The sequence below is a fragment of the Sus scrofa genome, chromosome 14 (assembly GCF_054392235.1).
Source record: "Sus scrofa isolate SSC_HxYL_T2T_F1_AM1 chromosome 14, Sscrofa_HxYL_maternal_Yorkshire_Landrace_v2.0, whole genome shotgun sequence".
Taxonomy (NCBI): Eukaryota; Metazoa; Chordata; class Mammalia; order Artiodactyla; family Suidae; genus Sus; species Sus scrofa.
In genome coordinates this window covers 87,339,229-87,355,344 of record NC_139396.1, presented here as the reverse complement: position 1 = coordinate 87,355,344, position 16,116 = coordinate 87,339,229, and the positions used below count along the sequence as shown (strand labels likewise).

Genomic DNA, 16,116 nt, shown 5'->3' with positions numbered 1-16,116 from the left:
TCCATGAGCGGGATTGCTGGATCATATGGTAGTTCTATTTTTAGTTTTTTGAGGAACCTCAATATTGTTCTCCATAGTGGTTGCACCAATGTACATTCCCACCAATAGTGTAAGAGGGTTCTCTTTTCTCCATGCCCTCTCTAGCATTTATTATTTGTAGACTTCTTGGTGATGGTCATTCTGGCTGGTGTGAGGTGGTATCTTAAGGTAGTTTTCATTAACATTTCTGTAATAATTAGTGATGTTGAGCTTGAGCATCTTTTCATGTGTTTTTTGGCCATCTGCATGACTTCTTTGGAGAAATGTCTATTTAGATCTTCTGCCCATTTTTTGGATTGGGTTGTTTGTTTTGATATTGAGGTGCAGGAGGTATTTGTATATTTTAGAGAGTAATTCTTCACCAGTTGCTTCATTTGAAAATGGTTTCTCCCATTCTGTGGGCTGTCTTTTTTATCTTTGTTTTCACATATAAATGTTTTTTAAATTATCATACAGTAAAACTGAATTTTCTTTTGACGTACAGTTCCATGGACTTAAACTTGGATAGGACACATAACTACCACTACAATCATGACACAGATCAGTTACATCACCTCACAAAACTCTGTCATAATATCCTTTCATGTCCTCTCCCCACCCCAACCTTTGGCAAACACTGACTTTGTGTCTTTTTTTAGAATTTCCTATAAATGTTGTCAGACAGTATACAATCTTTTTAGGCTGACTTCTTTAACTCAGTATGATGTTATTGAGATTCATCCAAATTGCTGTATCATGGCTAATTCACTTTTACTGCTGAGTAGTGTTACACTGTATGTTCACTGTATACCATAGTTTATCTATTCACCATATTGACAGACATTTGGATTTGTTTTTAGTTTTGGACACTTATGAAGAGAGCTGTTACACAACACTCATGTACAAGTTTTTGTGGGAATATATGTTTTCTCTTCTTTAGAGTAATGACTAGGAGTGGGATTGATGGAACATAATTTTATCGGAAACTGCCAACTATTGTCAAGAGTTGCTGTGCCACTTTGCATTTCCACAAGCAAAACATGAGTTCTAGTTGTTACGTATCCTTGTCAGCACTTGCTATTGTCAGTATTTTTTATTTTAGCTGTTCTAATAGATGTGTAGTGGTATTACACTGGTTTTCTTCTCATGAGAAAAGAGAAGAATTTTACATTTTCTTAACAACTAATAATGTTGAACATCTTTTCATGTGTTTATTTGCTATCCTTATATCTTCTTTGATGAAGTTTCTGTTGAAATTCATCACCCATTAAAAAAAAGATAAACCTTATATCAGAATAGATTTATATTTATAGAAAAATTACAAAAATAGTATTGTGAATTCTTGCATACTCCACATAGTTTCTCTTATTTTCTATTTTTAACATCTTATGTTATCATGGTACTAATAAAACAGTTGTACACATCATAATTAACTGAAGCCCATGTTTTATTAGATTTCCTTAATTTTTACTTACCATCCTTTTTCTGTTTCAAGATCTCATCCAGGATACCACATTACATTTGTAGTCATATCTCCTGGGATTCCCCTAGATTGATAGTATCTCTGACTTTAGTTGTTGTTTGTTTTGTTTTGGCTGCACCCAAGGTATGTAGCAGATGTTCCACAGTCAGGGATCGAACCAGCATTGCAGTTGTTACCTACACCACAGCTGGGGCAACACCAGATCTTTAACCTGCTACACCACAGAGAAACTTCCTGACTTTTCTCGTTTCTGATAACTGTGTCCATTTGAAGAGTACCGGTCAAATATTTTGTACAATGTTCCTCAATTCAGGTTTGTCTGATGGTTAGAAGTTATGGGTTTTTATGGCTTTGCCCATTTTTAATTGTTGTTTTCTTATTGTTGAGTTTTGAAAGTTCTTTATTTATTACAGATACAAGTCCTTTTTCATGGATATAACTTAAAAATAAATTTTTACCTGTCTGTAGCTTGTCTTTTCATTCTTTTAGCAATGACTTTCACAAAACAAAAGTTTTAAAATTTGATAAAGTCCAATATATCCATTTTTTTCTTTTATGGGATATGTTTTGGGGCTCATGTCTAAGGACATCTCAACAAACCAGGTCATGAAGATTTCCTCCCACATTTTCTTCTAAAAGTGTTATAGTTTTACATTTTAAATTTATATCTATGATCAAAATGGAGATAACGGTATCAAGTGAAAAGTTTTAGGTTGAAGCATTTTTTTAATATAGATGAGTAGTTGTTCCAATAACATTTATTAAAAAGGCTACAATGAATTGCTTTTGCATATTTATCAAAAAATCAGATGACAATTTTTGTGTGAGTCTATTTCTGAATTCTGTCTTCTGTTCCACTGACTTATGTGTTTATCCCTTCAATAATTCCACATTACTACTCTAACTTTATTACCATAACTTTATAAGGAAATAAAAGCAAAAATAAACAAAGAGACCTAATTAATTAAAACCTTTTTACAGCTAAGGAAATCATCAACAAAACAAAAAGACAACCTACCAAATGGGAGAAAATATCTGCAAATCATATGACTGATAAGGAGTTAATATCTAACATATATAAAAGGTCAAATAATTCAATATAAAAAAAAACAAAACCCTAATAACTTGATTAAAAAATGGGCAGAAGAACTAAACATTTTCCCAAAGAAGAAATGTAGGAGTTCCCATTGTGGCTTAGTGGGTTAAGGACCCAATGTAATCTCCATGAGGATATGGGTTTGATCCCTGGCTTTGCTCAGTGGGTTAAAGATCTGGCCTTGCTATCAATCTGTGGCATAGGTTGCAGATACGACTCAGATCTGGTACTGCCATGGCTGTGATGTAGGCATGCCACTGCTTAAGAACCCCTTGCTTAAGAACTTCCATATGCCACAGGTGTGGCCATAAAAAAAAGAAAAGAAATGTAGATGCCAACAGTACACGAAAAGATGCTCAGCATCACTAATCATTAAGAAAACGCAAATAAAAACCACAAAGAGATATCACCTCACACCTATCAGATGGTTATCATCAAAAAGAATACAAATAACAGGAGTTCCCATCATGGCTCAGTGGTTAACAAATATGACTAGCATCTATGAGGATGCAGGTTCTATCTCTGGCCTTGCTCAGTGGGTTAAGGATCCAGCATTGCCGTGAGCTGTGGTGTAGTTTGCAGACACTGCTCGGATTCTGTATTGCTGTGGCTGTGGTGTAGGTCAGCAGCTACAGCTCCAATTCGACCCCTAACCTGAGAACCCCAATATGCCATGGGTACGGACTTAAAATGGCAAAAAAAAGGGGGGGGGGGCAGAGAATACAAATAACAAATGTTGGTGAGGATGTGGAGAGAAGGGAACCCTAATACACTGTTGGTGGGAATGTAAATTGGTACAGCTACTGTGTAAAACAGTACACAGGTATCTGAAAAAACAAAAACAGAACTACCATAAGACCTGGCAATTCCACTTCTGGGTGTATATCCACAAAAACCCAAACCACTAATTCGAAAATATATATGCACCTTAATGTTCATAGCTGCAATATTTACAATATCCAAGATGTGGAAGCAACCTAAATGTGCATCAACATATTAATGGATAAAGAAGAAACACACACACACACACACACACACACAATGGAATACTATGCAGCCATAAAAAGAATGAAATTTTACCATTTGCAGCAACATGGATGAACTTCCAGTGCATTATGATAAGTGAACTAAGTCAGAGAAAGACAAATGCTGTATGATTATATGATAATGTAAAAAAAAAAAAAAAAAAAAAACAACCAACTGGGGTAATTTCTGTAATTTCTTCTCCTAGCCTTACTTCCCTATCCTTCCTCTAAGATTTTCCCTTCTCTTTCTCTTCTCCTCCCTCCTTTACATACTCCTTCTCTCTCTGTCAGGTTTTGGTAAAAGATAATTCTAGCCTCAAAACATTGTTAGGAAATATTCTTTCCTCTATTATTTCTAGAAGATGTTATATATAATTGGTGGTATTTCTTCATTAAATGTTTAATGGAATTTTCCAGTAAAAACATCTGGGCCTGTAGATTTTCTTCCAGAAGTTTTTAGCAACCAATTCAATTTATTAAATTGTTAGAAACCATCAGGTTATCTATTTCATCTTGGGTAAATGTTGTTAGTTTGTGGTTTTTGAAAATCAGTAATTTCCTTTTTGTTTTTTAGTTTACATATTATAGGTGGTATTCTCTATCATCTTTAGGTCTTTAGTTATATCCCTTTTTTTTTAATACCTGGTAATGATAATCTGTGCCTTTTCTCTCTCTTTTTTTTTTTGTTTTGCTTCATGTTTATCAGTTTTACTGACCATTTCAAAGATCAAGATTTAATTTCATTGGTTTTCTCTATTGGCTTTCCATTTTCAATTTCATTGATTTCTGTTATTATTTCTTTCCTTTCTGTTTGATTCATGCTTTTTTTTCTGGTTTCCTAAACTTCAAGCTTATATTATTTATTTCAGATTTTTTTCTTTTCTAATATAAGCACTGAAATTTTCATCACCATTGGCTCAGATGCACCACATAAATTTTCATGTATTTTGTTTTCATTTATTTAAAAATCTTTTCTAATATATGTTGAGATTTTCTCTTTGACTCATGGACTATTTAGAATTATGCTGTATAATTCCAAGTGTTCAGAGACTTTTCAAACATAGCTCTATTATTATTACTTTCTTGTTTAATTCCATTGTGGTCAGAGAATCTATCTGTATGAGTTTTTTAAATTTATGGTTCTGGCACAGGATATGGACCACCTTGGTGAATGTGCCATATGAACTTGAAAAGAATTGACTATCGTGTTGTTTTGGGGTGGACTGTTCTATAAAAGTCAATTAGATTCAGTTAGTTGATGGTATTTTTCTTTTGGTTTATCCTATTTGTGGCCTAGTCAGTCTCTTGAATTTATAGGCCTATTTTATTGAAAAATGGGCAAAAGACCTGAGTAGACATTTCTCTAAAGAAGAAACACAGATGGCCAACAAGCACATGAAAAACGCTCAACATCACTGATTATTAGAGAAATGCAAATAAAAACTACTATGAGGTACCACCTCACACCAGTCAGAACGGCCATCATTAATAAGTCCACAAAGTACAAATACTGGAGAGGGTGTGGAGAAAAGGGAACCCTCCTGCACTGCTTGTGGGAATGTAAGCTGGTACAACCATTATGGAGAACAGTATGGAGGTACATTAGAAAACTATACATAGAACTACCATATGACCCAGCAATCCCACTCTTGGGCATATAGCTGGACAAAACCTTCCTTAAAAAAGACACGTGCACCTGCATGTTCATTGTAGCACTATTCACAATAGCCAAGACATGGAAACAACCCAAATGTCCATCAACAGATGACTGGATTAGGAAGATGTGGTATATATACGCAATGGAATACTACTCAGCCATAAAAAAGAAAAAATAATGCCATTTGCAGCAACATGGATGGAACTAGAGACTCTCATACTGAGTGAAGTAAGTCAGAAAGAGAAAGACAAATACCATATGATATTATTTCCATCTGGAATCTAACATATGGCACAAATTAACCTTTCCACAGAAAAGAAAACCATGGACTTGGAGAATAGACTTGTGGTTGCCAAGGGGGAGGAGGAGGGAGTGGGATGGATTGGGAGCTTGGGGTTAATAGATGCAGACTATTGCCTTTGGAATGGATTAGCAATGAGATCCTGCTGTGTAACACTGGGAACTATGTCTAGTCACTTATGAAGGAGCATGATAATGTGAGAAAAAAATGTATACATGTATGTGTAACTGGGTCACCATGCTGTACAGTAGAAAAAAAAATATATTGGGGAAATAACAATTGATTACAATTAAGACTACTTGAAAAAAATTTTAAAAAAAGAAAGAAAATAAATGGGAAAAAAAAAGAAATTAAAAACAACCAAACAACTAAAAAGAAAAGGAGAAAAAAAAGGAAGAAGAAAATGAAGGAAGGAAGAAGGAAGCTGTGTTCCACTGACACAAGCATGTCTTTCAATTGAGACACAAACACCTCATTTTTGCTATACCCTGGAACAAAACACCTCATGTTTATTGTGCTCATTGTCTTTTGATTATACACTCTAAGATCAAGTTCTAGTTCTGCCATTTCCCAGATATGCAACCTTGTTCTCTAAACTACTTGCTTAACCCTAAGATAGTGGTTATGACACCTCCCAGTTGGAGTTGCTCTGGGTTCCATAATGTATGTTAAAGATTACACTGCCTACCACTCAGAGTTGGCAATAAAAAAACAATAGATTTCCTTGCTCTCCTTCTAAGAAGCAATTCTATTTATTCTCAAACAAAAGTCTTTAATATCTAAAATTGCTCCAAGGAAGAATTTCCAAATTTCCTATAGTACTCATCAAGGGTATATGTAAAAAAAAAAGTCACAAGAGCTAACAAGAATATTAGTAAAGTCTATTTCATATGGTTTTGATATTGACCAAAATAATTCCTCTTAACAGTAATTCTAAGATTTCCCAGTAATACTTACATGATAGTTCAAACAACAAAAAACTGCCTAAATAAATCTGGATTTCTTGACATTTGGGGAATGGATGACATTGATAAGATTTTAAAATAAAATGTACATATCTTTGGCAAATTAATTATTAAGAGAATTTTAGCCCTGTTAAGTATTATTTGAGGTTTTATAACTTAATGAAGATATGAACTATATTTTTGCTATACCCTGGAACAAAACATAATTTTCACTGAAGGAATTACTAAAAATTAGGAACTTTTTGCTTAAGAACATTAATTTAGACAAATGCACTAAATTTTCTTTTCTTAAAAAAAATAAAAAATAATATACTTACTTCTAAGATTATGAAGTAACATATCTAGTAAAGTCATAAATTTTGAATATTGAATAATAGAAAAGTCCATTCCTCTAGCCCACAAAAATCCAGATACATAATAATCCAGTAGAATGGCTTCCTTTAAACAGGTGTGAAGGTTTTTGAAATTCAAAAACTTTTCCAGTTTCCTGCAACAAAGAGAAAAATCCAGATATTAAAATAGATTAAATACTGACCAGTTCTTTTTCTAAGTTTCAAAAAAATATTTTTCTTGAATGAAAATTCTGTAATGCTCATAATCTAAAAATATTCATAGTTATATAAAAACCCTAAGTGTAAAATGACATTCAAAAGAAGTGGGGGAGAGGGGGAGGGAGAAAGAGAGAGAGAGGGGGAGGGAGAGAGAGAGAGAGAGAGAGAGAGGGGGAGAGAGCGCGAGAGAGCGCGAGAGCGAGAGAGCGAATGCAAACTCATCTTGGTCCTCCTTCTCTTCCTCTTTCTCCTAAATCTCTCCTCTCCCCTCCCTCTTCCTTACTCTGTCTTTCAAGTATAGTAACTTTACTTTTTTCCCTCTCAAATTCAATGTCTTTTTCCATTTATATGATCAAGTTTCTTTTATTTATGACAAAGTACTGAAACTAGATTGTTAAATATTGTTTTCTTTTTTTTAAGAATTCAAATTATGTATATATTACCCACTTTTTTCTATAGCTTTAATTTTATCTTTAATCTTCAAAAATTTTTTCAAATCATTTGATTTTCATTTTATATACTTCTGTCATTACTGTCTTCGATGTCCTTTGTGTTTTCAGCAGTGTTAATTTTCCCTTGGCCTGCTTATAAATTTCACCTCTAAAAGATCATTCCTTTTCTCCTTTTTTTAATGTTTCAGCACCTTTTATTTTTTTATTTCTATCTTCAGTTTTTGTATCTCTGGTTTGTACTCTGCGATTGCTTCATAAGTATTCTTAATTTATGATAAAGATTGACATTTTGTTATCTGTTCATGGGCATATTTTTCTGGTGTTTTTTTCTTTGCCTGCCAGTCCTTTTTTCTATTCTTCAGGTTTTTTTTGTTTTTGTTTTTTTTTGTTGGTTTTTTTTTTTGTTTGTTTGTTTTGCAATGTCTTTGTAATGTGTACTCCTTGCTTAGTACTCAAACCTGGCTATATTAAAAGATATTTTCTATATGAAAGGTTTCCATCAATTATTCCAGTTTTTTATTCTTTATTCAATTAGCAAGGAAAAAGAATAAAAGAGTCATAAGTTCTTTTTACTATTTCATAAACCACCTATTTCTTGTAAAGATGGGAAGTATCTGCTCAAAGTCTGTATATTTTGGTCTTGCTGTTACAAACAAGGGTTCTTGGAATGGCACTTCAGGGCTTTCTCCTCACCTGGAAGGGTAAGTATATTTTTAAGCTCATTCTAAGTCTTCGTTCGACTATGTGCATCCTCCTTGTACTATCTTCGGTACTTTTGCTTGATCTATAATGCTGCTGGCAGGCATTCTCACCTTTTGTGGTTTGGGCTTTCAGCATTCTCCTTGTTAGAACAAGGATGGAGTTGGTATTTGCTTGATGTTTATATGTGATTCTGAGGGAGTGTGTATATGTGTGTGTGGTGAGAGTGGGGGGTTGTGGCAACTTCATACTGTGCCATTTTCAAAAAAGAGAGTCCTTCTTATTCATAATATTGAAATAAATTATATGATCAGAATATATACAGCAAGACTAAACAAGTTTGGGAACAAAGTAAGCTGATGTTGTGTTTAACACACTCTCTAATATCCATTTCATTTACAGTGGTATCAAGGTAGACCTCAACCCACAAAGTGAGATCTAAGTGTTCTCAGCCCATCATGGTAACCTCATCTCCCTCTCATAATGCCATACAATGCCTTTCAGCTTATGACATTCTCTGTAATTACTCATCTATGGTGGGCACACTCCTAAACTGTTCTAGTGAATTATAACTAATAGTAAGATTCACTTGCTTCTGTGGAACAAAAACACAAAAGAGTAAATCAATACCTTTGATTGCTACTGGCAGTTGTCTTACAACCATAAGAAAAATCAATCCTAAAATTAAGCCTCATTTCTTGATACAATTGAGGATTTGAGTCAACCAATCCTGGAGTCATTATACCATTTAGTCTTAAGTGAAGGTCAGTAAGAAAACTTCCATAGTAGTAAAAATTTGTGGCATTTTAATGGAATCAACAAATAGGCCAATGGAAAAGGGAGAAAGCCCAGAAACCAACCCAATATATATGGGAACTAGTATATGACAGAGGCAGTATTTCAAGTCAGTGAGGGAAGTATGAAATCTTTTAAAATGGTGCTGGCAGCACTGACTATCCACATAGAAAATAAAATAATACCTCACCCAACATACATATTAACATATGTATGTAGGTATGTATGTATGTTACATAGATTAACTAATACACAGATTAACTAAAACAACCAAATTAGCATTTTATTCTGAATTATATTCTGACTCCCTAAATTTTGGTTACTTGTCACTTTACTCATTTCTACTACCTAACATTCCTAAGGAAAAATCTGAGGCCTGGCTGACAATTTTATTCTCTAAGTGACTGGCTTTGTCTCAGAGATAACACATGAAGTTTTATTATACTAAAATATTTAAATCAAAGCTTTTAAGAAGTTAATTTTTTTTTCTGATCCATTATGTTGGATGTATAGTCTACTAAATTCTAATTGCTTTGACCTGCATTTTGAAAGTTTTCTTAAACTTGTTTTCCATAATATTGACTTGATTTTCAGCAAGGTCTACACTGGTTTTACTCTACCTCAGTTTCTTGCCTTTGTTCTAAAAGCTTCTTATTTACATATTTTTATAATCTCTTCTTTCATTTTTGTTTTATGGAATCAATGCCCTCTTAATCATCAGCTTTTGCCTTACATTTTCTTCTGTTTCTAGCAGTTAGTCTTCCTTCTAAGTGTATTCTTCATCTGCAATCAGCATATTATTGTTTTAATTAATAACATCAATACTTTGAATGTGTTCTTTACTTTACATTTTTATTTTTTCAATGTTTAACAGTCTATGAAAGAAGACAACTGCCTCTGAATATTTTTGGTGAAATATCTTTGAGGTCCTTCCACTTTGCTCTTCCTCAATGTCTCCTCTATCACTTTCCCTGGTACCATTTGAATCTTAACCTTCAACTCGAGCTACAAAGTTAATTTTTTAACATTTATTTTCTTTGTTCAATTATTTCACTCCAAAGGAGACTATGCAGGGAGGCATTTGGAGCAAGATATGGCTGCAGTTTGAATGCAAAGTGTCCACCCATTTTACTGGGAAAATTTGTAAGCTTTTCCTCTGCGGATAAAGGGGGATGGAACAGGGGAGAGGGGAGAGATGGCCACAGATGTAACATGAAAGAATGTAGGGAAAGAGAAAGATGCTTAATAGTGATTTAGGAAGTTATACTATAGTGAAGGATGATGGAACTATCTATGCTTTGTCTCACCAAGAATTTCAGTAAAAATATTACTTTACTCTTGCTTGCTCTTGAAATTGGAGTGCACTTTATTCTTTAAATATGATGACACATAGAAGTAAGCCTTAAGGCAGGAGCTGAACAGCTCATGGAGACTAGTCATAGAAAGGTTATTAAAAGATATCTCCATGTTATTTCTATGTTTAAATAGTTATTTTCAATTTAGTCCCTACTTTTTTTTCAAAAGGGATTTGGGTGGATCTGTAAATAAAATCAGGGTTATATTAAAATACAAATGACTGACAGTAGTTAGGAGATTGTGAGAAATATATTCAGCTATTTAACTTTGCTTGAAGTGTACTCCAGAAATATATTTTAATCATATTTTAACATTTCATCTGGTTGGTTGCTTTTATGGAACAAAATTTTTAATTTTAAACAGTAGGGAAATGTGCTGATGTCCTATAATTTACCTAAGTACGTTTACAGTGTGGTAGACTATATCATTTTGGCATACTTCTGCCACTTGATGACAGGATACCTCAAATATATTTGTCATTGTGCAAGGTATATAATCCCTATTTATAATAATGCCATTTTAAGTAGAACGTGAATGATTGACTGCAATATTTCAGGATTACTGTTACAAAAATCATGTAACAACCCTTGAGAAAATTGCTTTGTAAAGAAATGGCTCCTTACATAACACTTGGTGTCATTTACACAAACTCTATGTCCTAAAATTTCTTACTTTAGATGAATTCCATTAATGAGTTGGTCATAGATGCATGCTAAAAGGATGATTTCTTCGGTCAATGTGCTGTTGAATCTAGTTGTTTCTATGTTGCTAATTTCTGTATCAATCTCTGTATTATTTACTTTCTCCTAGAGCTCACCTCTTAAAGATTAAAAATACTTTTAGGATTTAGATATTTAACAACAAAGAGAGTCAGTAATTGAAAGAAAGAAAAAGACTGTCACAAAATACTGTCATACACAGTACAACTTAAGATCTGGTGAGAAATACACATGTCTAAAAAGCATTTGTTTGAAATGTATTTTATTTACTATTAACTGCATTTAATATAACATCTTTTATTTATGATTTAATACAAATAAGTTATAAACTATGTTAAATATATGTCATTCATATTAATCTACTGTTGCCTAGTTAAAAATCTATATGGGGTTACCTAGAAATTGAAGATAACAGTTACTTGAAGTTTAAATAATCAGTGATATCAATACAATCAATGAATTTTTCTAATCAATTCTGACACTAAAAATAAGAATTCCCAAAGAGTATTTGTTTCTATAAAAATGATAAAATCACCATGAAATACTTGTTTAAAACCTGTGAAATTTTTAACTTATAAAGATGTATTTAGCAAGCAGTATGGTAAATCACGGATCACCAGGATTTCTAGCAGGATTAAAAAGTAGTGGAGGTGAAGAGCATCTTGGGAAAAGGCCTGTCAGTGTCATTCGCCTGCTCTTAATATGCCTTCCCTTCTCAGTCTTCTCTTCCAGCCAGTACATTGGTCGTATTTCCTTCTCAGTAGTAAATCACCTCCATTCCATAATATTTGTAAGATTTACAAATGATAACCACTGACAGAGTCATTTTCTCTTTGCCCATTATGGTCTACAGTACCCTGCTTACATCCAGAGGACAGGCCTACAGAAATTGTACCCTGGAACATTACAGTCCAGAACATCACCATATCACCCCCACTTTGCACACATTACTAACAATCAGGCTTCCATTATTACAGTGAGATAATTTTTAAAATGAGTATTACTGAAAATACCTTTTAGGAATTTGTGGGGTAGATATATCTGAGTACACATTAGAGTTCTAAGCCAATGATCTACTGTAGAAATCAACTTTAAGAAAAAGATGTACATATATTAGAATCAATGCCTATAAATTCAGCTATATTCATGTATTTAAACAAAATGTATGAGATTAGTTAGAGTACTTAATAGAGCTTCATATAGAGTAAAAATCACAGGTGGATGGCTAATATTTAGGATTTCCAAAATTATAAAATATATTGACTATTAACATTACAGAAAATACAATTTACTCGTCATGACGATACAGAAGACTTTAAAGGTTCTTGTGTGTACTGAAAGTTTCACATGTGAAAGAGGAAAGAAGATGGCATGTGTTAGTGGCTGCTTTTAACAATAAATCCCTAACTCTGTTAAGATTAACAAGTTGGTTTGAAATCCATTTCTCTCCATGAAGAAGACTGCTGAGCAGTGCAAAAAGTCACATCTTTGAGAATTTCTGTGTTCCAGAGTCTGGAGATCTATCTATCTATCTATCTATCTGTGCACAATACAACAACAAATAATTTGAAAAGAGGGTTAAAATGTGTAATAACATATCATGGTCATTCACAGATGCAGAACTAGAACTGCTCCATGTTCAGTTTTAATATTGAAGTACTTACCGTTGAACTCCGTCTGCATCCTCTGCTAGCATTTCTGTGATCTGGGCAACTGAAAGAAAATCGGGAGATAGAATCCTTTCATGCTCCTGGAATTCAGCTCCATTCTACCAAAAAAAAAGGGAATAAGTCATTTCAACCACATGTTTTGCATATGAATCCCAATGACCTCAAAATTTGTTCTTACTTTCGTGTAATTGCAATCAGGAAAAAATTTAAAACCCATAGTCTCCAAAGTAACTACTTTTCTTTTCCATTTTGAAGTGATGGTACCTCTCTTCTGAAAAGCTGAAGTACTGGGTGATGGTTTTCAACTGACAAACATTTTTGAATATCTATATATTCCTCATTGAACTCGGGGCTCAAGAGGAGGCAAAAATAAGTAAGAAAGACTTATTAGCCTCAAGAAGCTTAAGATCTAGTGGGAGGAACAAATCAAAGATGACTTTAAAAAAAGAAAACAAAACGGTAAGTGAGCCATAATAAAGGTGTCATTCAGGCTAAAAAAGGAAGGGACAAGGACAGGATCAGGACAAGGAAATCTATAGAGAAGAACGGTCTGTGAGACTGAGCATGCATGCTGCCCCAGGTGAATGAATCAGCAATACCAAGGTGATAAAGACAGGACAGTTGGGCATCAGTTCTGTAAACATCAAGTGGTGTTCACAGTGGTGCCTAGGGGGACTAGTTGAACCTAAGTGGAAGATGGGCATTTGGAAGAGATTGCAGGAGATCTGAAACTTAATAATCCAAGAAATATTTACTGAGTGATTATAAGACCCAAGACACTGATTAAGGCATCATACATATTTTAGACCCTGGTTGGTTGATGAAGAACAGGCTAAAAAGTCTGTTCTTCATAATATAGACAAGAATAAACCATGAAGTTTTTCAGCAATGAAATGACAAGATAAAACTACACTTTACTGAATGGGAACCTGTAGCAGGGTGAAGGAAAGACAGATGTTAAGAAAGGACAAAAAGGAAGAATTAAATGAAAAGGTCATTAAAACAGTTCAGGAATAAGGCAGTGGGCTGCAATGGGCTCCTAGCAGTGTGCATGAAAAGAAAGGGATAAATGCAATATATTATGTATGGGGGGGCTAAAAGAGGAAAGAATGAATGGAGATTCTAGATGACTGGAAGAAAAAGGAGGTGATCCTCTGAGCCTCCATAAGCACATATGCCACCTCTGTGTGAACTAGACAAAGGCATCCTCTCTGGGTGGAGGAAGTGCTAAAAGGCTTAAGGATGATGAAGCCCTGCACCCAAGTGCACCGCCTGTGAACAGTGGTGCTCACCTCCTGCTCTGCCCTCAGCTAAGTCCTTTTGTTTGCAAAAACATACATGACACTCTCATTACATGGACAGAAAGAGGACTTCTGAAGGAGTTCCCATTGTGGCTCAGCAGTAATGAACCCAACTAGAATCCATGAAGATGCGGGTTCCATCCCTGGCCTTGTTCAGTGGATTAAGGACCCAGGGCATTGCCGTGAGCTGTGGTCTAGGTTGAAGATGTGGCTCAGATACCACATTGCTGTGGCTCAGGCTAGCAGCTGTAGCTCTGATTTGACCCCAGTCTGGGAACTTCCATATGCCACAGGCGCGACCCTAAAAAAGGACAAAAAATTTTAAAAGAAAGAAAGACAGAGAGACAGAAAGAAAGGTGAATTTTTGGAAGACGATGGTAGTTTTAAGAAGGCAAGATGATGAGTTTGCTTCCAGTGGTTGAATGTAAGGTGGAATATGCATAGCAAGAAAGACATGTTTAGAGGTTAATTACAAATGTGAGAGTTGGAAAGGTCAAGCTGTTGGTTTAGGAGTTAGTACCAATGTAAGAATGGGTGAAACTACCCAAAGCCAGAGCTTGGAGAAGAGCTATAAATGAAGGATGGAAGAGGAGATAGAGAAACAGAGGTGAGATAGCAGCAGCTAAACAAAAATCAAAGAGATTTGGGGGAGAGAAGGGGCAAACATTTTCAATTCTACAGTTATTTATCCTTTCATGTGAATGATCTCCAACAAATAAGAACAGTAGGAAATGTTTTGCTATAGTTAACAAAATCACATCCCAAGTTTTTCTTATTCCTTTTTAAGAACAGAAAAATCCCAAAGCTAAGACTCATTGGTAATGATAATCAACTTAATGTTTGTAATTTAATATTAGGTTATTATGATTTTATTTTTAAAAACCCAATTTAGAAATAAAATGTGCTATTTTATTAGCAATCTTTTTGTAATCTAGGGGTAGCAAATTAACCTAAACTAGGTCATACTATTAGATTATAAATTCAATAAGAAAACATATTTTAGTATCTAATATAATACCTTGCACCTAGTAGGTCTCAGATATTTATTAACTGAATTAAATGCACTCAGTTTTTAGAGTGGATAGGATGTTAGTCCACAATGTATGGTTATACATTTGTTTAAATATTTGTTGGTTACATGTATATTTTTTATTATTGGCAGTAAAGTGTAATTATTACTACACTGTTAACCTCGTTAGATGGTAAATTCCTTAGGAACAATCATTTAATCTTTTACTTCTGTTTAGAATTCTGCAGGTCTTAGTTAGGTCAACATAGGTTGTTAATCAACTGTCTGAATTCATCTCCATCCCGTGATGACACTGCTAGATGATGGAACATGACGAAAAGCCAGACTTGGATTTGGGGATCTCATGATGGTCTGATGAATTTTGTGACTGATGGGAAAGGATTTAAACTTAAATTCGGATTCATGTAAAAAAATCACTTTGATAGGTTTTAATACACATGAGATTGCTATCATTACTCATAATGAATAGAGATATACATGAAAGGTACATTATATAGACATTCGGATCAGTTTTATTAGGTTTGAAAATTCCTGAATATGAGAAAATAGGTCACACAAGAATTGTGTGAGAGAGAATACAATAACCTTAACCTTCTGTATAACAATAATTCTAGCAAAGATGCATAATATTAATGCCTCTTTTTATAACTAAAACTTGATAGCTTAAGATAATCATCTTTAGAAGGATTTACCTCTGTTTATTTATTTTCTTTTGTTTAAAACTGAATTCCTGGGCCTATTTTAAAGAGAGCTTTTTTATTTGTTTATATACTGCCTTTCTATAGTAGAAAGGATATAAAGTGGCTAAAAATTCAATACATATATCCCAATTTATAAAAATTAAAGATACAATAGAAAATTCATAAATAGACTAATAAAAATGTAAATACATAATTATCATTTTCCCTATAAAATTACATCTCTGACTAGGAGACTATGTTAGCTAAACTTCACTGTAACTCATTTTATTCCACCACCTGGTGGATTTTAGCTGTTAT

General features: G+C 33.9%; 1 protein-coding gene across 3 annotated transcripts in view; it reads right to left on the bottom strand.

The window, feature by feature from the left end:
* Positions 1–16,116, bottom strand: part of CABCOCO1 (ciliary associated calcium binding coiled-coil 1) — a 125,404-nt gene that overhangs the window by 102,714 nt on the left and 6,574 nt on the right. For all 3 annotated transcript variants that reach the window (XM_084997028.1, XM_001924770.5, XM_084997027.1), the window contains exons 2-3: positions 12,782–12,885; positions 6,863–7,032 (exon numbers count right to left, since the gene is read on the bottom strand). Coding sequence is in view for 2 of the 3 variants with exons in the window: in XM_001924770.5 (XP_001924805.1) it covers positions 6,863–7,032; positions 12,782–12,885 (274 nt within the window). In the remaining variant the exon portion in view is untranslated. The remainder of the gene's footprint in view (positions 1–6,862; positions 7,033–12,781; positions 12,886–16,116) is intronic.